Genomic DNA, 24,876 nt, shown 5'->3' with positions numbered 1-24,876 from the left:
CAAGTTATCACCCTTTTCTTCTGGAACTTCTTCATCATCGACCAAATTCCCATCCCGAACAATCTTGCTCGGGTCCATAGCCGCAAAATCTCCATCAGGGCAAAGAAACTTTGCTTGGATAAGGGCACGTTCGAAACCCTCGGCAAAAGCATCAAGGATCTCAGCCTCACGGTTAGTTTTCATCTGTGCCAACTTTAACTCCATTTCAACAAACTGCTCGCCCATATTGGCAATTTCGTTTTCTTTCTTTTTCAATAACTCTGCAGTCTTCTCACACTTTTCCTTCTCAAGCTTTAATTCTTCTTTGGCATCAGAAGCTTCTTTTTCCATTTTTGTCAAAGCAGCTTTTTTAGATTCCAACTGCTCTTTCAATTCGGCACTCACCACAGAACTCTGCAACATCTTTCTATGTCTTTTTTCCTGACTTCGACCTATGCTAGCCAGACGAAAGCCCATAACCTGCGACTTTCAAATATCAACCTTGATAGTAATTATGATGACAGTAGTAAAAAAAAAAAAAAAAAGAAAAAGGGGAAACCACGATTAACCTGCATGAACTGATCCACACCCACATCCCCAACCTCCTCAATACGAGAAATGTCCGAGGCAGATTGAACGACCTCATCAGCAACTACATTGAAGGGATATTTTTTGTCCCAAACGGACGACCCGTCACCCTCCTCTTCAAAAAAATGCAATTTCTCTTGCTTGACCATAAAATTTTCCAACTCACTAAGCCGAAGCATGTTGTTCCCTTCCTCTACCTTCCTCTTCTTGAAAACAATACCCTTTTTCTTTGGCATCGGCTGATTAACTTCGGCCTCGCCATCCACTTTGTCTAGGTTCGATGAAGATCCTTCAAAGTTCTTCATCTTAAACCGCGCCCTTAGGGTTGAAGCCAAAACTCCAGGAAACTTCCCAGCTGAAAGGTTACAAGATAAAAAGTCAGATAAGTATCACTTTGGAAAACCAAACAACATACAACAATTCTATCTCACCAAAATAATTTAATACAGAAGCCCTATCTTCCTCCCATGGAAGCAAGTCTGATACAGATATTAGGCCACCTTGACTAATCATTTCCATCAGAAAGCTTAGTATACATTCATTCCGAGGAGTTATAACCTCAGGACCCAGTATATGATTGGGCTGACAGCACCAGTAAAGGGGAAATTTTTCCCCAAGATTTTCATCCAGATAAAACGGAAATTCCTCTTCTGCAGATTTTACCTTAATAAACATCTCCTTAAAGTCTTTGAAAGAGGATTTGTAAAGTTTAAAAACAGAAAACCCGGGGGTACTGTTCAGGTTAACCCAAACGCCTTTCCAAACACCCTTAGCTTGAAAAAGTGAGAAAAACAATTCCAATTCAGGAATAATCCCCAGAAATTCCATCAAAATTTGAAAACATTTCAAAAACGCCCACCCATTAGGGTGAACTTGGGACGGTGCACAATTCATTTGCTTTAAAATAGCACATTCGAACTGAGTAAACGGCAACCTAACAGATAATTCTTCAAGAACGCAGCTATACATAAAAAAATCCTCCAAATTCTTTTTCCTATGAAATACACGATCCATACGACTGCATGGCATTAGTTTGATATGAAAACCAGGCCTTACTATCCTTGACAGATTAACACTCTCCACACTTTCCTTGTCAACAAAAAGGGAAGCTCTTATCTTCACATCAGCATCAACCCACCCGTACGATCCATCATCCTCAACCTTAAATAAAGCTTTCGCCTTCTTCTCACCCATTGTTCTTTCTCTCACAAATCAGAAAATGGAAAAGCAAAAGAGGAAAAAGAATGCCGTAACTAACCTCTTGTGCTCATCCTAAAAACTTTTCGAACAGCAACAGTTAAAACGCCAAGCCTTTGTTTCGCAAGGATGTAGCTTGAATAAATGTTTGATTAATAAAACCCTTTCAAGTCCCAGATTGAAGTGACAGCCATCCGTTTAGAAGCCCACTTCGAACGGTTCAAAGTCTGCCTAGGAAGTTGAACCCACTTTGGGAAACGGTACATTCATTAATATCTGTCATCAAACTATTCCTTCTCATTTTACTTTATCAAAGCTTACATTTCCCTTAAACAACAAAAACAAAACCAAGCAGAGTATTATTTCAAGTAATGAGTCAAGTTGACCTGGGGGCCCCTCACACCGAACTATAACTCGGTCTAAATGAAAGCTCAACCCACCTCATTCAAAGCTCAGGTTAAGCTTGGGGGCTGTGATATGACCGTTATGAGTTATAGCTCGGCAAACCTATTCGTAACCGATGTATTAACATCACCGATTTAATGGTATTAAACGACTTTGGTCGGTTACGGCAGAACAATCAATTTATGAGAAAACAGTCGATTATCATCTCCGAATTATAAAAGGAAACAGTCCGAGTTGAAAAGGTAGATCATTGTTCCAAACTAAAAAACTCTTTCTATAATTCTCATTAACTGACTTGAGCGTCGGAGTGCCTTTTGCAGGTACTCCCCCTCCTGTTTCATTCGGTGATCAAGGTGCATTGTGATCCACTCCTTAGGTCGGGACACTCTTTCTTCGGAGCGAAGTATAGCTCGGCCGACCAACCCTCAAAGACGAAGAATAGCTCGGCCACAACCAGGCAGGAACAATAATATATAGGGGAGACAATTATATACTACTATGAAAACATAATTTATTTGCAAAATCATCATATATATGTAGCAACACACTTACAAATTATAAAACAAGACTTGCAGACATTTAAAGAAGAAAAAAGAAAAAGCGAAAAGAAAATTACAATCTCAAAATAAATAAAACATAAGAAAGACACAACAGCAATAACCAACATCTGAAACAAATTCTCCATGCAATAATGAACTTGAGAGTGGCCCCAAGAAGAAGAAGTTGTGGCCATTAAGTTGTTCTTGCACGCCGATTTTCACGGCTCCTTCTTTTGATTCTTTTGCCTCCAAAGATGATCACAAGCCATTGAGGCTTTCCAATTGAGAAAACACAAAATCTCAAGCCAGTTCCAAGCACCATTCCACATGCATATCCTATTGCCACTGGTTTCCAACCAAACCCAAATTTGTCTTCAGCCTCAGAAGAAGGTGGATCTTGTTGCAAAGAGACATTGTTGTTGCATTGAATTGACAATGGAAAGCCACATAGCCCCATGTTTCCCTCATAGGAATCGTTTGAAAATGTTTCAAACTGTTTTCCTCTGGGTATTGGTCCCACCAACAGGTTTTGGGAAAGATTCAAGACTTCAAGAAAGTTCAGATTTGTCAATTCAGTAGGAATATCCCCAATAAACATATTTGAGGAGAGATCTAATGATTCCAAATTTGTCAAATTTCCCAAAGAGCTGGGAATATGACCAATAAGTCTGTTATGTGAGAGGTTGAGGTTTTTGAGTGCTTGAAGCTCTCCAATAACATTTGGAATCTCTCCTTCAAATTTGTTTTTTGACAAATCTATATTTACAAAGGCTGTTGGAATTTTCGCAAAAGGGGTATTGGCTCCTTTAATTGTTGCAAATATAGAATTATAATAATCTGGAAGAATGTTCTCCACTCCACTGCCAGCACCAGTGTCAATATAATCTACCAACCTGCTTTGCACTTCATCACCAACAATCTTCATGGCTTGAAAATTTTGTATGTATTCTTTTGGTAATGAGCCACTAAAATTATTGCATGATATGTCAAAAATCATCAAACTTGGAAATATATTTTCAGATTTCAAATTGGCAATGGGACCGTACAACTTGTTGTCTCGTAAGACCAGTATTTCCAACTTTGATAGATTTTGGAGCCAATCAGGAAATGTATCTTCAAATTGATTATTACCGAAATCTAAATCCACAAGATATGTGCAACTGGACAAAGATTTTGGCAATAAACCTTCAAACTGGTTGCCATTGAGATTCAGTGTTTCAAGTTGAAGATGCTTAAAATTATCTGATAAAGTGCCATGAAGTTTGTTCATTTGTAGATCCAAATCTACAAGGGATGAGCTATTGGCGAAGCACGGTGAAAATGTTCCTGTGAATCTGTTGTGGGACAAGTTGATAACTTTCAAAGAGGATGCATTACAAAAGAAGGAAGAAATGTCATCATCCATCAAGTTGAAGCTAAGATCAAGGTATTCAAATTGATACCATCGGAATTGATGACCTATTGATGTGAACATGTTGTGTGAAAGTTTCAAATAAATTAATGAATGTGCATCATGTATCCATTCGGGCACCTTTCCAGCAAGTTTATTATTGGACAAATCAAGATATTCCAATTTGGGAAAATTTCCAGAGAATTTTGAATAACCAATGATATTGTTAGAAAGTAGTTGTAGTTCTTCCAAATTGGAAAAAGTGTAATTAACACTTGTTTCAGATTCTAGCGACAATAAACTACAACCTGAAAGAGAAAGAGAATCCAAATTTTGGAGCTTAGAGAAGAGTGGGAAATGGACAGTACCGCTCCAATTGTCTGAGAACAAGCACAAATAAGTAAGGTTTACGAGATGAAAAATTGATTCTGGAAAGTTTCCTTGGAGCTTATTGTCGCACAAGTCCAGATATTCTAAGGAATAAGATGTGATCTCACCACTTATGTGCCCTGTGAACTGATTTTTTGATAGATCCAAAGTTCTCAGATACTTGAGGGATAAAATTGATGACGGAATCGTGCCATTTAATAAGTTGTCTTCTAGGAGTAATTCAGTGAGATTTGAAAAGGCTACTTCGTTGGGTAGTGGCCCCTCGATTTGATTAGAAGAACAATCCAATTGAGAGAGTTGAGTTAAGGTAAACAATGAAGATGGCAACTTTCCTTGGAATTTATTACCACTAAGAGAGAGAGTTTGCAAGTTGGTTAGCCTATCAAACACATTTGGAATTTGTCCACTAATCTCATTCCATGAAAGATCCAGGTGAGTGAGATGGTGAAGGTTTAAAAGTGATGAGGGGATTGAACCGTTGAGTTGATTTCTCATCAAATTCAAGGAAGTGAGATATGTTAGATTAGAGAATGATGAAGAGATAGGCCCTTGGATACCACATTCTGAAAGATCCAAGATACTAAGAGAAGTGGTACAACTCAACTCGAAAAGATGGATTGACAATTTATTCGATTTTAGAATGAGCTTTTGAAGATTGGGTAAACAAAGTATGTCATTTGTCAAAGAACCCCTTATTTTAGTATAAGAAAGACTGAGAGTAATCAAAGTGGAAGACAAGTTGGCAATCAAAGACAAAGGATTTGGTGTTGAACCAATTGAGGACATATCTGTTTTATCCAATACAATCTCTCTCAAAGATGTGTTTTGCAGCAACCTCTTCCAATTTTTTTCTTCCCACATTAAATCATCATTCCAAGAAAGATCAAGTGATTGTAATTCGGAAAGGTGTGAGATTTGAGAAGGAATTTCACCTTTGAATTGACAATGAGATAAATTCAAGTGTGTGAGACTCACAAGCCTTCCAATCTGAGATGGCAATTCAGACCCACGAATATCATTGAAAGCAAGGGTAAGTGTTTGGAGATGAGTAAGATGAAATAGAGTGCTGTTAGGATGGATATTACCTGCAAGTCTACTGCAAGTGAGATCGAGGCCAATCACGTGACCAGACAGAGAGTGGCACGTGACGCCCATCCATGAGCAGCAATCTATCCCATTATCCCATGTCCTCATCTTTGGATAAACATGGGGGCAGAGATAAGCATATAAATAATCATCCTCATAAAAGGTAGTGTTAGTAAATAGTTCGTTTTTGAAGTGAAGCAATGCAGAGGTCTCCTCTGGATGGCATGAATGAGAAGACAAACATGTCAAAAAGTGGAATAACATAAACATATGCACACACATCACCACTCTAACAAAATACCCCATTGATTATTATTGGTATGCCATTCATCAATCAAGACCCATCTATTTATAGCCGTCTAATTATATTGGAATTAGTATTAGGAAAAGTATATGAAACAACTTTAAATCAGCTAAAAATGGAATAACTTAATTAATTATAAATATAATAATTGTTGTGATAAGATCATATGTGGATGTCCATTTTTAAAGTAACTTAGTTTATCAAGGATGACTCTATTTATTATAGTTTGAAAAATGTCATCTTGTACACCTATAAATAGAGGCTCAAGCCTCTGAATAAAAACACACAACTAAATAATAAGAAATCAATTCCCTTTTATGTTGCAATCAAATACCCTTCTCCTTATATTACTATTACAATTCTTTCTCTTCTTTTATTTCACAACACGTTATCAGCACGAGACTCTGATCAAATTTTTAGGAAGACTCAGGTAATATTTTCATTATGTCGAAGCTCTCTCATCTTGAATTCAATGCTCTAAATATATCTGGAAACAATTATTTATCATGGATATTAGATGCTGAAATCCATCTTGATTCAATGGATCTTGAAGATACCATTAAGGCTGAAAATAATGCATCCCAGAAGGATAAAGCTAAAGCCATGATTTTTCTCCGTCGTCATCTTGACGAAGGATTGAAAAATGAATATCTCACATTAAAAGATCCTGCAGATCTTTGGAAAGACCTTGAAGAAAGGTACAATCATCAGAAAACGGTGATACTTCCTCAAGCCTGGTAGGAATGGACGCATTTGCGTTTACAAGATTTTAAATCTATAAATGAATATAATTCTGCAATGTTTCGAATCACCTCACGAATGAAATTGTGTGGGAAAAAAATAGCTGATCATGATATGTTGGAGAAAACTTTCTCAACCTTCCATGCCTCGAATGTGCTCCTGCAGCAGCAGTATCGAGAAAAAGGGTTTAAAAAATATTCTGAGTTCATTTCTTGCCTTCTTGTTGCCGAACGCAACAATGAGTTGTTATTGAAAAATCATGAAGCGCGCCCAGCTGGCGCCGCCCCATTTCATGAAGTAAATGCGGCAAATCATTACCCCAGAAGAGGTAAATGGCAAGCTTTTAATAACAAGAAAAATTATGGAAGGAAAAAGAATTATGTTCAAAAGAGAGGATCTCACCAGAAGTGGGATAAAGAAAGGAATATCGGGCAAAATAAATCAACCGAGGAGAAGTGTTTCCGCTGTGGTGGAAAGGGCCATTGGTCACGTACCTGTCGTACCCCAAGGCACCTAGTCGATCTTTACCAGGCATCTTTGAAAAAGAACGACAAAGGAAAGGAAACAAATTTTGTTTCAAATGATGCTGAGAACTCCACCACTCATTATGATGTATCTGATTTCTTTGAGGAACCTGAAGGAAATATTGGTCATTTGATCAATGATGGAATAATTTAATATGTGAGATTGTGAAGTATTTATGTAAATAAATAATGTAAAGAACTTATTGTTAAGTTTTATTTTCTATGTATTTAAGTTTCAAATGTGATGTACATAAATAATGAAATATTAATGTTTATGAATTTTGAAATTATTAAATGTGTCAAATTTTAAAATAAAATTTTAGTATATGACATTATTTTATGTACAATGTTTCTTAGAAAAATAATTTTGATCAAGTATTCAATTTAACTGTGCATACTACTCATTTTATTATTATTTGTTTTTGAAGAGAATGGCAAGAATATGTAATGAAGATGTATGCCTTGCGGATAGTGCAAGTTCGCACACTATTCTCAAAAGTGATATATATTTTACCCATCTTGTGCCAAAAGAGGAATATGTTAATACTATTATTGGCTCAGGCAATGTGATAGAAGGCTCCAGAAGAGCTATAATTTTGTTTCCTGGAGGAACAAAATTTATAATAAATAATGCACTATTATCTACCAAGTCTCTGAGGAACTTGTTGAGTTTCAAAGATATTCGCCGAAATGGATATCATGTTGAGACAATGAATGAGGGAAATCATGAGTATTTATGTATCACAACTCATTATTCAAATAAGAAAGTTATATTAGAAAAATTACCCTCACTTTCATCTAGGTTGTATTATACCAAGATTAGTGCAATTGAATCACATGCCATTGTAAACCAGAAGTTTACTAGCCCAAATGAATTCATAACTTGGCACGACCGATTGGGTCATCCGGGAACAACCATGATGAGGAGAATTATTGAAAACTCTCATGGACATTCACTAAAGAACCAGAAGATTCTTAAATCTAGTGAATTTTGTTGTGCTGCATGTTCTCAAGGAAAGTTAATTTTAAAGCCATCACCAGTAAAGATTGGATTTGAGTCCCCTGAATTTCTAGAAAGGATTCAAGGTGATATATGTGGACCTATTCATCCACTATGTGGATCTTTTAGATATTTTATGGTCCTGATAGACGCATCTTCGAGATGGTCACATGTGTGCTTATTATCTTCTCGCAACCTGGCGTTTGCGAGATTACTGGCTCAAATTATTCGATTAAAAGCACAATTTCCAGAAAATTCAATTAAAGCAATTCGTCTTGATAATGCTGGTGAATTTACTTCCCAAGCTTTTAATGCTTATTGTATGGCTAATGGAATAAGTGTTGAACATCTAGTAGCTTATGTTCACACACAAAATGGGTTAGCAGAATCACTTATTAAGCGCCTCCAATTAATTGCTAGACCCTTGCTTATGAGAACAAATCTCCCAACCTCGGTTTGGGGGCATGCTATTTTACATGCCGCAGCACTTATTCGTTTGAGGCCAACGAGTTATCATCAATTCTCTCCTATACAATTAGCTTTTGGCCAGCAGCCAAATGTTTCCCATTTAAGAATATTTGGGTGTGCGATATATGTTCCCATTGCACCACCTAATCGCACCAAAATGGGACCCCAAAGAAAATTGGGGATATATGTTGGATATGATTCTCCCTCTATAGTGAGGTATCTTGAGATACAAACTGGAGATGTATTTAAAGCCCGGTTTGCGGATTGTCATTTTGATGAATCAAAATTTCCAACATTAGGGGGAGAGAATAAGCCTCCTGAAAAGGAACTTAATTGGAATGCATCATCGTTGATGCATTTAGATCCTCGATCAGGGCAATGTGAACTAGAAGTTCAAAAGATTATACATTTGCAAAGAATAGCAAATGAATTGCCTGATGCATTTTCTGATACAAAGAGGATAACCAAATCTTATATACCAGCGGAAAATGCCCCAATTCAAATTGATGTCCCAGTAGGACAAATAGCCACTGAAGCAAATTCACGCCAAAAGCGTGGCAGGCCTGTCGGTTCCAAAGACAAAAATCCTCGAAAGAGAAAAGAGGTAAATAATATTCCTGTTGAAAAAGACATAGTAAAGACACCTGCAGTTGTCCAAAATTCTGATATAACGTCAGAAGACGTTCAGGTACCTGAAAATTGTGAAAATGACGAGATCTCGATAAATTATGTCTTTACAAGAGAGAAATGGGACCGAAATAAGATAATTGTCAATGAAATATTTGCATATAATGTGGCATTAGATATCATGCATGAAAGTAAGGATCTTGAGCCAAGATCAGTCGAAGAATGTCGACAAAGAAATGATTGGCCAAAATGGGAAGAAGCCATGAAGGCTGAATTAGACTCACTTGCAAAACGTGAAGTCTTCGGACCTGTAGTCCGTACACCTGAAGATGTAAAACCTGTTGGATACAAATGGGTATTTGTGAGAAAACGAAATGAGAAAAATGAAGTCGTGCGCTACAAAGCCCGACTTGTGGCACAAGGTTTTTCACAAAGGCCCGGTATAGATTAAGAAGAAACGTATTCCCCTGTAGTGGATGCGATAACATTGCGTTATTTGGTCAGTTTATCTACATATCATAAACTGCATATGCATTTAATGGATGTGGTAACAGCCTATTTATACGGCTCATTAGATCGGGATATCTATATGAAAGTCCCTAAAGGATTAAATATATCTAAACCATCAAATGAATATTCGCAAGGGTTATACTCAGTCAAATTGCAAAGATCTTTATATGGTCTAAAGCAATCTGAACGAATGTGGTATAATCATCTTACTGAGTATCTGACCAAAAACGAATTCAAGAATGATGATATCTGCCCATGTGTTTTCATAAAGAAAACTACATCTGGGTTCATTATAATTGCTGTGTACGTTGATGATTTAAATATCATTGGGACTCCTGAAGAGATTCCAACAATTATAAAAATTCTAAAAAAAGAGTTTGAGATGAAAGATCTTGGAAAGACTAAATTTTGTCTCGGCCTGCAGATCGAGCATATAAAAGACGGAATCTTTATTCATCAAACAACATACACAGAATGTTAGGACTGCGACGATCGAACCGGATGGAGGGCATCCTAGAGGAAAACCCTTCGAGCCAGGATGACTCCCAACCACGTCATCCGGCCTCAGAACACCAGGAAGTCACGAACCAAGCAAAAATAGCAAGTACCATCCACCACACGAACGAACACGTCACCATGGACCCACGACATCCCGAGAAAGCCAGGGACAAAGCGGCACAGATCATCCAGGATCTCTGTCTCCGGGTCCAAGAACTTGAAGGCAAACTGACTAACAGAAAAAAACACAACAACGAACACGGAAGCCAGGCAACTTCCAGGTCAAGATCCCACCGCGGCAGGTCGCCAACCCGGCAACATGATAGGAGAGATGATCGCAGCATCTCACGCAACCACCGACACAAGAAATCGCCAGAACGGCGATACAACAAGAAACACCACCGCAACGCTTCTCGGGATCTAAGTCGTCAACACGATTCGGACGAGGACCAGAGATACCGAAACACCAAACGCACGAGAAGCGACCACACCATAATGGGAGCTACACCCTTCACAGAAAGAATCTTAAGAGCGAAACTCCCCAAAGGTTTCGACAAACCCACCGACATGAAGTATGATGGAACCAAGGACCCTCAGGAACATCTAACGGCCTTCGAGGCCAGAATGAACTTAGAAGGAGCGGCCGACGCAGTCCGGTGCAGAGCCTTCCCGGTAACCCTTGCCGGACCGGCGATCAAATGGTTCAACGCCCTCCCGAATAGATCCATAGCCAGCTTCCACGACATAGCACGAAAATTCATGGCCCAGTTCACGACCAGAATCACCAAAGCCAAACACCCCATCAGCTTGTTAGGGGTCACCCAAAAGCAAGACGAATCCACAAGAAAATACCTCGACCGCTTCAACGACGAATGCCTAACGGTCGACGGACTCACGGATTCCGTCGCAAGCCTTTGCCTGACTAACGGGCTCATGAACGAGGACTTTCGCAAACACCTCACTACCAAACCAGTATGGACCATGCACGAAATCCAGAACGTCGCCAGAGACTACATTAACGACGAAGAGGTCAACCAGGTCGTCGCTGCCAACAAACGGCAGCACGCCCAACACGGCAATTCGGCTCCCCGGCATAACCCAACACCCAAAGAGAATCAACGGGACCACCCCAGGCCGACCAACTGGCCACCAAGAATTGGCAAATTCTCTAATTACACGCCCCTAACTGCACCAATTACGGAGATATACAATCAAATAGCAGATCGAGGCATCATCCCAAGAGCCCGGCAACTCAAAGAGAGGACGGGAGGCAACAAAACCCTCTACTGTGACTACCACCGAGGTTACGGCCACAAAACACAAGATTGCTTCGACCTCAAAGATGCTCTTGAACAGGCCATACGAGACGGCAAACTCTCAGAATTTGCCAAAATCATCAGAGAACCAAGACGCGCGGAGAAAGACAAGTCACCAGAAAGAGAAGGACGTAACCCAAGAACACAAAGGCAACCCACCAGGAAAAGTCCGGAGGAAGACCCGACCATCATAGTAAACGTCATCACAGGCAAGGACGTGTCGAGCAAGTCAAAATTAACAATGAAAAAAGACCTCAAGGTAATGGCCGTCAGAAACCAAGCCCCAATCACCGCCACTGGCAACACGATAACATTCTTACCGGAGGATTGCCTGCACAGCACCTCAGCCGAAGATGCCCCCTTCGTCATCTCAGCCAGGATCGGAACAGGACTAGTACGAAGGATACTGGTAGACACCGGTGCAGACTCCAACATCCTTTTTCGAGGAGCCTTCGATAAGCTCGGGCTCCGCAACTATAACCTCCAAACACACCGCCACGACGTCACGGGACTCGGCGACAACTTTCTCAAACCAGACGGCTCAATTACCCTACCCATCACCATAGGAACAAGCAATCAGAAAAAGACAATCCTATCTGAATTCGTAGTCCTTAAAGACTCCACAGCCTATAACGTGATCCTCGGAAGAAAAACAATCAATGACTTCTCCGCAGTCATCTTCACCAAATACCTCCTCATGAAGTTCAGAACCGACGACGGCTCCATCGGTACCATTCACGGAGACCGAGAGGTCGCAGCCGAATGCGACAACACCAGCCTAGCCCTAAGGAAAAAATCCCGAGATGTGGCCGGAATATTCCTAGCCGACCTAGATGCGCGACAAGACGGCCAACCTAGGCCAGAACCAGAAGGAGACATGGAAAAACTACAAATAGGACTGACCAAAGAAGAATATACCTTCATCAATAGAAACCTCCCACACGATCTTAAAGAAGAACTCTCCCAACTCCTGAAACAAAACAAAGACTTATTCGTATTTACACCAGCCGACATGCCGGGAATTAACCCCGACCTAATGTCCTACCACCTAGCCGTGGACCCCCAAGCTAAGCCAGTAGCACAAAGACGACGAAAAATGTCGCCAGAACGAGCCGCCGAAGTCAAAAAACAAGTCAAAGCCCTACTCGAAGCCAACTTCATCCGGGAACTCCCCTACACGACCTGGCTAGCCAACGTCGTGCTAGTACAGAAAACTAACGGGAAATGGCGAATGTGCGTCGACTACACGGACCTAAACAAAGCTTGCCCGAAGGACGCCTTCCCCCTACCAAACATCGACAGATTAGTGGACGCATATTCCAGCTATAACCAAATCCCGATGCACCGACCAGACGAAGAAAAAACCGCATTCATCACCCCAGATGGAACATACTGTTACACAGTAATGCCATTCGGCTTGAAAAACGCCGGAGCCACCTACCAAAGACTTGTTAACAAGATCTTTCGAGACCTAATCGGAAACAAGTTAGAAGTCTACATAGACGACATGCTCGCCAAGACTGAATCCAGCGAACAACTAATCAACGACCTCAAGGTCATAATGAACACCCTACGAAAGCACCAAATGCGGCTCAACCCGGCAAAGTGCGCCTTCGGAATGGAGGCAGGAAAGTTCCTCGGCTTCATGATCACACAACGCGGAGTTGAAGCAAACCCGGAGAAATGTCGTGCCATCCTCGAAATGACAAGCCCCAAAAACCTTAAGGACATCCAAAAGCTCACCGGCAGACTAACCGCGCTATCACGCTTTCCCGGTGCATCAGCCCAAAAAGCAACCCCTTTCTTCAAACTAATGAAAAAAGGGACCCATTTTAAGTGGGGGACGGAATGCGAAGAAGCATTCCAACACTTCAAGAGGGCCTTATCGGAACCACCAATCCTCGCCAAACCCCAAGCAGGGGAAACACTCTACTTATACCTTTCCATAACAGAAGAGGCACTTGCAGCGGCTCTCATCCATGAAGACGAGAAAAAGGAGCAAAAACCCGTATACTTTATAAGCAAAGTCTTACAGGATGCGGAAACTCGCTATTCACGCTTAGAAAAGCTAGCTTTTGCACTCCTTACAGCCTCCCGACGCCTGCGACAATATTTCCAGGCTCACCCCGTAACGGTCCGAACCGACCAGGCGGTCAAGCAAGTGTTACAGAAACCCGACCTAGCGGGAAGAATGCTAGCATGGTCCATCGAGTTATCCCAATTCCAGATCAGATTCGAACCCCGGAACGCTATCAAGGCACAAGCCTTGACTGATTTCATCGCCGAAATGACTCCAGGAAAACTCACCCCGGAACCATGGAAATTACACGTCGACGGCTCTTCAAACTCCACTCACGGAGGAGCCGGAATCATACTCGAAAACCAAAACGGAATCACAATTGAACAGTCAGTACGGTACGAATTTCCAGTATCAAACAATCAAGCAGAATACGAAGCCCTCTTAGCAGGTCTGACCCTAGCCCGGGAAGTCGGCGTAAAAGCCTTAGAAGTAAATACCGATTCCCAGGTAGTCAGTTCCCAAATCAACGGAAGCTACCAGGCACGAGATCCCCTGCTCCAACAATACCTCACCAAGGTAAACGAACTGAAAAAAGGGTTCGAAAGCATTATCATACAGCACGTTCCCAGGGAACGAAACACCAGGGCAGACCTACTCTCCAAGCTAGCCAGTACCAAACCGGGACACGGCAACAAATCGCTAATTCAGGAGGTCGTTAGGTCACCCTCTGTGTCAACAACAATCAACGCTCATCTGACGATCTCAAGCCAAGGGTCGTGGACGTACCCCATCCTACAATACCTCCTCGACGGAACTTTACCGCCAGACCCGAAAGAAGAAAAGCGAATAAAAAGGGAAGCCGCCAACTATACCATCATAGCGGGACAACTATACAAACGAGGATTCTCGCAACCCCTACTCAAATGTGTCGAACCCGGGGACACGGAGTACATACTCCGCGAAATCCACGAAGGCTGCTGCGGACACCACGTCGGAGGCAAAACATTAGCCCAAAAAATCATCAGGGCTGGCTACTTCTGGCCCACAATCATTCGAGACTCCATACAATTGGTAAAAAGCTGTGACAAATGCCAAAAACACGCCAATGTCCACCAAGCCGCCCCACACCAGCTCAGCACCATATCGGCAGAACGACCATTCGACACTTGGGGGATCGACCTCGTCGGGCCCTTCCCTACAGCTCCCGGCCAGCTCAGGTACCTCATTGTCGCTATAGATTACTACACCAAATGGATCGAGGCCGAACCTCTGGCCTCCATAACGGCGACCCAATGCCGGAAATTTGTCTGGCGACAAATCATCACCCGCTTCGGAATCCCCGAGGTCGTCATATCGGACAACGGAACCCAATTTACCGACAAAAAATTCAAAGAGTTCCTAGGAGGATTACAGATATCCCATCGCTTCAGCTCAGTAGAACACCCCCAAACAAACGGACAGGTGGAATCCGCAAACAAAATAATCGTTAAAGGACTCAAGAAACGGCTCGACGAAGCCAAGGGACTAAGGGCGGACGAATTAGGGTCGGTTCTATGGTCGTACCGAACAACACCCCAAACGACCACTGGGGAAACGCCTTTCCGATTAACGTACGGCGTAGAGGCAGTCATCCCCGTAGAAATCGGGGACCCCAGCCCCAGAAAAACGGTCGGAGGTAACGACGAAGAAGCAGAACGAGACCTCGTTGAAGAAGAAAGAAGCATAGCTCACATCAAAGAATTAGCCATCAAACAAAGAATCAGCCTAAGATATAATCACGGCGTCATCCGACGAGAATTTGCGGCCGATGACCTCGTCCTACGACGAAACGATATCGGTCTCCCAGCGCCAGGAGAAGGAAAGCTCACCCCCAACTGGGAAGGACCATACAGAATCAAAACTGTAATCGGAAAAGGAGCGTATAAACTCGAGCGGCTCAACGGCGACGAAGTCCCGAGGACCTGGAACGCCACCAACTTGCGGCGATATTACGCCTAGTCCGACCTAAATAGGTCGCCCCTTTACTCATTTTTTTTAGCTTTTCTCTATTTTATGTTTCTAGTACTCGTCTTCCCGGTTTACGATTCTTAAAATCGAAACATTTTTTATTTAAGTTCCAATTTCGGGTACTCTTTCCCACCACAACCGGAGGGTTTTAACGAGGCCCAACTTTCAATAAAAAGTTCCATTAATACATCTAAAAGTTCCATTTCGCTAAGAAATATCCCAAATACGGAACAAAAAATACGGCCACAACTGGAGGACTGATCACCCCCCAGGCCCAACAGACGGATATCCACAAAAACCCGACCAAACGACGGTCCGAGGAAACGAAAAAACAAACGGAATTGCTAAAAAACGTATAAAAAGGCCAGAACGGCCAAAAAACACCATAACACAGATCATATAAAAAGGCCCGGACGGCCGAAAATACCATAAAACGGTTCCCAAAGTCACGGCCCTTGGCCATCCAAAATATTCAGAAAACAAACAGAATTCAAAATAGAATTACAGAGACAAAAAAGCTACTCGAGGTCAACAATCTGACCATCACGGACGACCCTAAACGCTCCCATCACGGACACGTCCACGCCCGGAGCCAGCACCAAGGCCTGTGCCTTCATCGTCTCCTCAGTAGCGGCTATCGCACCTTTAGCGTCAGCCAACAACTCCGTCTTTTCCATTTTCAAGGCAGCAACCTCGGCCTTCAGAGCCTCCGACTCAGCGAGAAGTACGGCGGATTGAGAACCCGCATCTGAAGCCCGCTGCCGCTCCTCTGCCAACTTAGAAAGAAGCGAAGTCTCAACACCGGCAAGTCGGAGAATCTCCGCCCCGGCTTCCTCAGAAGACTTCACCGCCCTCTCCTTCGCAGCATTAGCAGCCTCAAGCTCCTCTTTCATCTTAGCCACCTCAGCCTGGGACTGACGGAGCTTCTTATCCAACAAACCAACCTGAGCCATCACAGGCTCGGCTTTTCGAACAACAACGGCAGATCGGAGAAGAGCACGATACACCGACTTGGCCTGAAAAGAGACATCACAGCCATCAAAAAATGGCTCCGTCCCAGGCATCAAATGCTGATCAATAAATCCCGGGGCATCAAAACGTCGGTCCATCACACTAGGTACCAAACCCTCGTCTTCAAAAGTCTCGCTACTCGGCTCTTCAGCTCTCTTCCTCTTCCGAGAAGCCTCGGTAGCCGTCACCACGACGACTTCGGGCGAGCTCGCAGGACCGGGAGGAGCCTGAGCACCGGTACGCGCTCCCGAGGAAACCACCTCTTGAGAAACAGCCTGAGAATCCACGGCCGGATTCGAAACAGGAGTAGCCGGAGACGACGACCCCTCTTCCCGGATCAACGCTGCCTTCAGCCTCGCCAAAGAAGTCAACCCACCGGCCATCTCAACTGAAAAGAACCCAGAGAAAAATAAAAAAAAAAAGCACACACCAATATACGTCCGACAAGCCTCGGGATCCCCCATGACATCTCGAGGATTCAACGGACGCTCGCCGAACAAATGCCACAAAACGCTGGCAATGTCCTTATCCTCCCGAGATAAATCACCATAAGTAACCTTAGTCAGAACCGACGGGCCAGCACCAAAGTTCCAATACGTCGGAAATCAGCGCTCGCCCTCCAAAGTCAGCCAAAACGGACGATGCCCCTGCACGGGACGTACCTTAAAATATTCCCACTTAAAACCATGGAAAGAATCCTCAAACAACCCAAAAATCTGACGATGAGGTTGAGCACAGAAAGACATATATCCTTTCTTATGCTTCCCCTCCTTAGACGGAAGAGTACATAAGAAAAGAAAAAGAAAGACAGGAACAGAAGTCGGAAGGTCGAGATACCGGCACACCAGTTCAAATGTCCGCACGGCAGCCCAACTGTTCGGATGAAGCTGAGACGGTGCCACGGAACACCGACTCAGCAAATCTTGAACAAAAGGTGAAAAAGGGAAACGCACGCCGAGCCGAGTGAACATAGACTCGTAAACCCACATCCAGTCCGGCACGGTGGGCGAATGAAGGTTCAGATAACAGACGCGCTCGTCGGCATCAGGGAGGACGAGCTCATACCGCCCCTCCTCATCACCACCACCACAGATCGCCCCCTGATCACGAAGCCGCTGGAGGTCGTCCTCCGTCATCCGCGACGGAACACCCCACACATCGCTGGTCACCCAACCATAGCGATTAGGAACGCCCCTGGAGGGGGCTACCGGGGCTCCCACACCCTCATTTCTTTGTCGTTGCATACCTAAAACAGGGAGGAGCACCACCATCAGCCTACTAACTCTACGCAGAAGCAAGACAGAAACCTAATACCGCTACCAAACTAGCGCGGTGGCTTACCACCACTATTAAGCAAAACACGGCGGTGCTCAGCCCCTCCAAAACCTCAAATTACCACCTCCCAAAGACACCAAACTCAGTAACAAACAGTACAAGAGTAAACAGGCAGAACAACGCATGGCAAAGGCAGAATAAGTATTTACAAAATAAAAAGAAAGAAAGCATGCCAACCTGGTAATGCAGAAAGGAAGCTTGACGAAAGCCAGAAAAACAGAAGAAGCAAAGCAGCACCAAAAAAGCAAAAACCACAGAAAGCTTCCCTTCAGACGAAGAGTCTTTTAGATGAGAAAATGGAGAAGAAGATAAAAACAAGCGAAGAGAACTGAAACAAAAGCAAAGAAAAAACAGTTTCAAAACGAGGCAAAAGGACACAACTAACCCTAGGCACAACGAAGACTCGTAGGGGTAAAAGAGGAAAAATGTCCCCTCGCAATAAATACCCCCCATCGAAAAAAGTAACGCCTCGAAGAACGCAACGGGCGCAACTGATACGGAAGAGTCACGTCAGACCTAAACGGTCAGACGAATCTTCCACGACACGAAACCAAGACACCGACCTCACCGCGTAGGGACCAGACGGGCACCCGAGAAGAAAACAAACGTCACCCAGCGGCAGCCCGATCTCGCTCGCTCTCCCGCTGCGGGGGCAACTGTTACGGATCCAACCCACGGATCCTACGCACCCGGTTTCTCGGGTTAAACCCATTTCGACCTGAAGGCCCAAAACCGACCCTTCAGAGCTCCTAACCAACTTTCGAATTCAAACACTTCTCTTATCTCGGCCAAACAAGATAAGATAAGATAACTATCATCACCTATAAATAAGAGGACCCAGATCCCTCCAGGTACTCATTCATTCCTCACACTTTCTACCTCTTAGATCTATTCTGACTTGAGCGTCGGAGTGTCTTTGCAGGTACCTTTCCCCCGCTCTGCTCGAACCGTCCGACATCCGCCTCGACCCGCAGGTCCCCGATCCTCCACTCAACCCGTACCAGAGTCATCTTGTACACATTACATTCAAATTAGAAAGAGATACGTTTGGTATCATTGCAGCGTGAATCACGGAAACTGATTCAATTAGCTTCTGTCTCTTCACACTCCTTTCCTCTCCAAATACCTAAAACATGATAAATCAAAAAATAGATTCAGAACCATACAATTTACAAAGAAAAGAAACATCCTAATGCTTAGTATAAACACCATCCACGTAGAGATTTTGAATTCATCGAAAAGCATTTAATTGGTTTTTAGCTGATACCCTCTTGATTTCCTAACATTGTTGTTATCAATAATATAATATGAACTTAATTAGAGGGTTAATTTTGTTAGTTAATATCAACTATTTTTTTTTAAATTCTGAATTTTAAATTTTAAATTCTATATCCTAAATTCTAATCATCAGAAATCTTAAATCTCTAAAAATAAAAGTTGAAAAAATAATTTTATAATAAGAAATGACTAATACTAATCACTTAAAAGAGACAAATGACAAATAATTTAGAGAGAGATAAAAACATGACTAAAATATAATAATAATTTTAACGTGCTTTTTAATGATAATTTTCTTGTATATTAATTATCCACAACTATATTTAATTATAAATGTTAATAAGAAAATTAAATTGAAAGTATTTTTCAGATCAAACACAATAAATTGTGTTTTTTTAATATAATTATGGTTACCTATCAATATAGATTAAGATTAAATAATACTTATATTATTTTATTTATTTACATTAGCTCCCTAATCCTGATAGTCATGCATGCATTGACGAAAGGGTTGGAAAAATTGTACATTTAAAGACTTTGTAACAAGAACGTATTTGGTGGGATGAATTGATGGTATGATATTGTGCTACAACTCATGCTTATTGTAGTTGCAGCTACTCTGCACTTTCCAACATGTTCGTTCTTATATAGGTTTTTGGTAACGGGTCATTGAAGTTATTGCATGGTATGTCCAAAATAATTTGCCCCTACAAGTTTTTAAGTTAGACATTACAACACATTATATGCCTTAAAAAAATAATTTTTTTATTTATTTCATTTTACAACAGATGTGTGTTATAAAGCTCTTGGCAATAGAACCTTTAATAGCCCAAACTAATAACTCAAGTAAGATTGAAAGCTGCAATATGGTTTCTACTTCAACTTCGCAAGTGGTAACTAACTTGAATAAATAAAAGGAAATGCCACAAAGGAACATATTATGAGAAAAAAAAACCTCCTTAATATGTTATTTCCAGTTTCATAACCGATTCATTTTGTTAATACGTTCACACCTTTTTTGTTACATTAATGGAGAGGACTGTTTTTTTAACAGTAGACGAAAAAGCATGATTTTACTAAACACATTTTTCTATCAAAACTTTTCAATGACAGAAGAATCATGAGCACCACTAATCAGATTGTAAACTAGTTGAATAAAGGGAGAAAACTATATACTTTCACAATTTTGTTTGCAACATACTTAAGAAACATACAACAATATAATTAATTAACAACTACAACCACAAGACTTAAGAGTATATATTCTGTTATTTTTCACAAATCCATGCAAGTCTAATATTGATGTGTCTTATGCTTTCCCTTTCTCTCAACCAAAAACACTAAGTTAGAATCCAGCTTTACTGGTAAAACTGCTTCTTACTTTCCTTTTTTCTTGCTCAACTTCTCATTTCTGTAATGTACTAAACATGTCTTTGTATAGCAATTAGCATCTCTGCTTTCAGCTGATGGCTTAGTTTGTATTAAATAAAGAGATTAGTAAAGATATTGATATTGACAAGTGTGTGCTTGTTTAGGAGTTGGGACACTAAACATAGAATGAAGTGAAAGAGGTGGAAACTAAGGAGTAGTGTTGTTGAATTTGCATGAAAACAGAAAAATATTAGGGGAAACCAATTATATACTACTATAAAAACATAATTTACTTGCAACATCATCATATATAAGTAGCAACACACTTACAAATTATTAAACAAGACTTGCAGACATTTAAAGAAGAAAAAAGAAAAAGCGAACAGAAAATTACAATCTCAAAACAAAAAAAAAAATTATAAAAAGACACAACAGCAATAACCAACATCTGAAACAAATTTCCCATGCAACAATGAACTTGAGAGTGGCCACAAGAAGAAGAAGTTGTGGCCCTTAAGTTGTTCTTGCACGCCGATTTCCACGCCTCCTTCTTTTGATTCTTTTGCCTCCAAAGATGATCACAAGCCATTGAGGCTTTCCAATTCAGAAAACACAAAATCCCAACCCAATTCCAAGCACCATTCCACATGCATATCCTATTGCCACTGGTTTCCAACCAAACCCAAACTTGTCCTCAGCCTCAGAAGATGGATATTGTTGCAAAGGGACATTGTTGTTGCATTGAATTGACAATGGCAATCCACATAGCCCCAAGTTTCCCACATAGGAATTGTTTGAAAATGTATCAAACTGTTTTCCTCTAGGTATTGGTCCCACCAGTTGGTTTTGGGAAAGATTCAAGACCTCAAGAAAGTTCAGATTGGTCAGTTCAGCAGGAATATTCCCATCAAGCATATTTGAGGAGAGGTCCAATGATTCGAGGTTTGTCAAATTTCCCAACGAGCGGGGAATAGGACCAATGAGGCTGTTATGTGATAGGTTGAGGCTTATGAGTGCTTGAAGCTCTCCAAACACATCTGGAATCTCTCCTTCAAATTTGTTTTCTGACAAATCGATCATTGCAAGGACTCTTGGAATTTTTGCATAAGGGTTATTGGTTCCTTTAATTGTTGCAGTTATAGAATCATGATATTCTGGTTGAATTCTGCCTTCTCCAGAAATACCAGCACCAGTTTGAATATAATAACTCCAACTATGCTCTTTATCACCAGGAATCTTCATGGCTTGAAAATTTTTTATGTATGATTTCGGTAATGAGCCACTAAAGTTGTTCCTTGATATGTCAAAAATAATCAAACTTGAAAACATCTTTTCAGATTTCAACTCAGCAATAGGACCGTGCAACTTATTGCCTCTTAAGACCAGTATTTTCAAATTTAATAGATTCTGAAGCCAATTGGGAAATGTATCCTCAAATTGATTGTTTCCAAGATTCAAATCCACAAGCTCTGTGCAATTGGACAAAGATTTCGGCAATAAACCTTCAAACTGGTTGCCATTGAGATTCAGTGTTACAAGAACAAGATGCTTAAAAGTATCTGGCAAAGTGCCATGAAGTTTGTTCATTTGTATATCCAAAGCCAAAGGCAATGAGATATTGAACAAACATTGTGGAAATGTTCCAGTGAAATTGTTGTGGGACAAGTTGATGTTACGCAAATTAGTTTCATTGCAAAAGAAGGAAGAAATGTCATCAACCATTGAGTTGAAACTAAGATCAAGGAATTCAAGTCTATGCCATGGGAATTGACCTATTGATGTGAAGGAGTTGTGTAGAGATTCAAATGAAGTAATGAATCCATATCCTGTATCCATTTGGGCACTTTCCCATCAAGTTTATTATTGGATAATTCAAGATACTCAATCTGTGGAAAGACTCCATAGAATGTTGAATGACCAATAATATTGTTTGAAAGCAATTTGAGTGTCCGCAAATTGGAGAAAGTGTAATTAACACTTGTCTCAGAATTTAGCAACAATGAATTGCAACCTGAAAGGGAAAGATGCACCAAGTTCTGAAGCTTAGAAAATAGTGGGAAATGAAGAGTACCGCTCCAACTACTGTGTGATAACAAGCACAAATCTGTAAGGTTTACAAGATCAAATATCGATTCTGGAATATTTCCATGGAGCTCATTGTTGCACAAGTCAAGATACTCCAAAGAATAAGATTTAATTTCATTTATATGTCCTGTGAATCGATTATCTGATAGATCCAAATATCTCAAAGACTTGAAGGATAAAACCCACCAAGGAATTGTCCCATTTAACAGGTTGTCATTTAGGATTAACTTGGTGAGATTTGAAAAGGCTGCTTTGTCGGGTAGTGGTCCCACAATTTTATTGTAAGAACAATCCAACACAGAGAGTTGAGTTAATGTAAACAATGAGGGTGGCAACTTCCTTCCAAAATAGTTACTTTGAAGAAGGAGAGTTTGCAAGTTGGTTAGCCTATCAAACACATTTGGAATTTGTCCACCAAGCCTATTCGATGAAAGATCCAAGTAAGTAAGATGATGAAGGTTTGAAAATGATGAAGGGATTGAACCTTTGAGTCTGTTCCCTGAAAGATCTAAATGAGTGAGATGCTGAAGGTTTGAAAGTGATGACGGGATTGAACCGTTTAAGTTACTTTCTACCAAATTCAAGGAAGTGAGGTATGTTAGATTTGAGAATGATGAAGGAATAGGCCCTTGGAAATAACATCTAGAAAGATCCAAAAATCTAAGAGAAGTGGTACAATTCAAGTTTAGAACATGGATTTGAATGCCTACATTGCCACCCCCTCGAGTGCTACTTAGACTGAGGTATTGAAGATTGGGTAAACAAAGCATGTCACTAGTCACATACCCGTTTATCAAAGTATAATCAAGACTAAGAGTAACCAAAGTGGAAGACAAGTTGGTGATCAAAGAGAAAGGATTTGGTGTTGGACCAATTAAACTCATATCAGTTTTATCCAATACAATCTCAGATAAAGCTGTTGCGTTTTGCAACATTCTCTTCCAAGTGCTTTCTTTCCACTCTAAATCATGATTCCAAGAGAGATCAAGTGATTGTAATTTGTAAAGGTGTGAGATTTGGAAAGGAACATCACCATAGATAAAATTGTAAGCAAGGCTAAGTGTTTGGAGATGAATAAGGTGGAAAAGAGTGCTGTTAGGATGGATATTACCTACAAGTGCACTGCAACTGAGATCGAGACCAATCACGTGACCAGACAGAGAGTGGCACGTGACACCCATCCATGAGCAGCAATTTGTCCCATTCCCCCACGTACTCATCTTTGGATAAACATGGGGGCAGAGATCAGCATAATCACGATCATACTCATAAAAGGCAGTGTCAGTAATGAGTTCTGTCTTGAAGTGAAGCAATGCAGAGGTCTCCTCTGAATGGCATGAATGAGAAGACAAACATGTAAAAAAATGGAATAACATAAACATATGCACACACATCACCACTCTAACAAAATACCCCATTGATTATTACTATGCCTTATTATGCCACAACAAACTAAGTGTTTATGGTATTGGTATTGGTATGCCATTCATCAATCAAGACCTATCTATTTATAGCCATCTAATTATTTGGAATTAATCTTATGGGCTTTATTATTAGTCTCATATCATCATAATTCATAAGCTTTGCTCGTATCATTAATCTGTGTTTAACTTAAGTACTTAACCGTATACAGGATGGACGACTTAAATTTAGACTTCCAAATAAGGGTCATTTGGAAAGTATATATGCGTGCCCTATAATTTGACTATTTCTTTCATTTTCGGTCATTACATTGACACAATATAATAGATATTATAATATGGGAAGTTCTATGGTTGGTTTTAGTGACTAAGATGGCATAAATTTAGACTTATGTCACTCTTAACCACCAAAATCAATGCCACCATAAAACTATCTTATAATATATGTATTATAACATATGAATATCTATATACATTCAATACAATAAAATTAACTATGAATAAAAAGATTATGCCATTTGAACTATTATTCATTGACGTGCTATGCCTAATTTATTTGGTCAGATTTGGCAAATTTGTATAATAATTTGTATGTCATAAATTTGTCTATAAATAGGCTATGAAATACTTTATGGTATACATCAAATACAAAGCAAACCAAAGTGTATTTTGTATTTGTAAAGAGTGATTAATATAATGACTATATTATTATAAAGAGTGTATGATATATAAATTCAAGTATATTTAGTGATACTATATTGATAATAAATTTCTTGTTCTCTCTAC

The 24,876-nt window shown here is 40.7% G+C and overlaps 2 protein-coding genes and 1 pseudogene across 2 annotated transcripts; 1 reads left to right on the top strand and 2 right to left on the bottom strand.

The window, feature by feature from the left end:
- Positions 1-2,883: 2,883 nt before the first annotated feature.
- LOC130939170 (receptor-like protein 35) lies at positions 2,884-5,724 on the bottom strand. The gene is made up of 2 exons (XM_057867271.1): positions 5,225-5,724; positions 2,884-5,086 (listed from the first exon to the last, which is right to left on the bottom strand). The coding sequence occupies exons 1-2, from the start codon at positions 5,680-5,682 to the stop codon at positions 2,902-2,904; spliced, it is 2,643 nt and encodes an 880-aa protein (XP_057723254.1). The 5' UTR covers positions 5,683-5,724; the 3' UTR covers positions 2,884-2,901.
- A 4,660-nt stretch (positions 5,725-10,384) lies between these two features.
- Positions 10,385-15,580, top strand: LOC130941175 (uncharacterized). The gene has a single exon (XM_057869589.1). It carries the CDS (start codon positions 10,385-10,387, stop codon positions 15,578-15,580), a length of 5,196 nt encoding a protein of 1,731 aa, XP_057725572.1.
- Positions 15,581-21,097: 5,517 nt separating this feature from the next.
- Positions 21,098-24,087, bottom strand: LOC130941174 (receptor-like protein 9DC3; annotated as a pseudogene).
- Between the last annotated feature and the right edge of the window lie 789 nt (positions 24,088-24,876).

This window comes from Arachis stenosperma, chromosome 7 (assembly GCF_014773155.1).
Source record: "Arachis stenosperma cultivar V10309 chromosome 7, arast.V10309.gnm1.PFL2, whole genome shotgun sequence".
NCBI lineage: Eukaryota > Viridiplantae > Streptophyta > Magnoliopsida > Fabales > Fabaceae > Arachis > Arachis stenosperma.
Note: the sequence above shows the minus strand (reverse complement) of the source record. Positions and strands in the feature narration are given on the sequence as shown.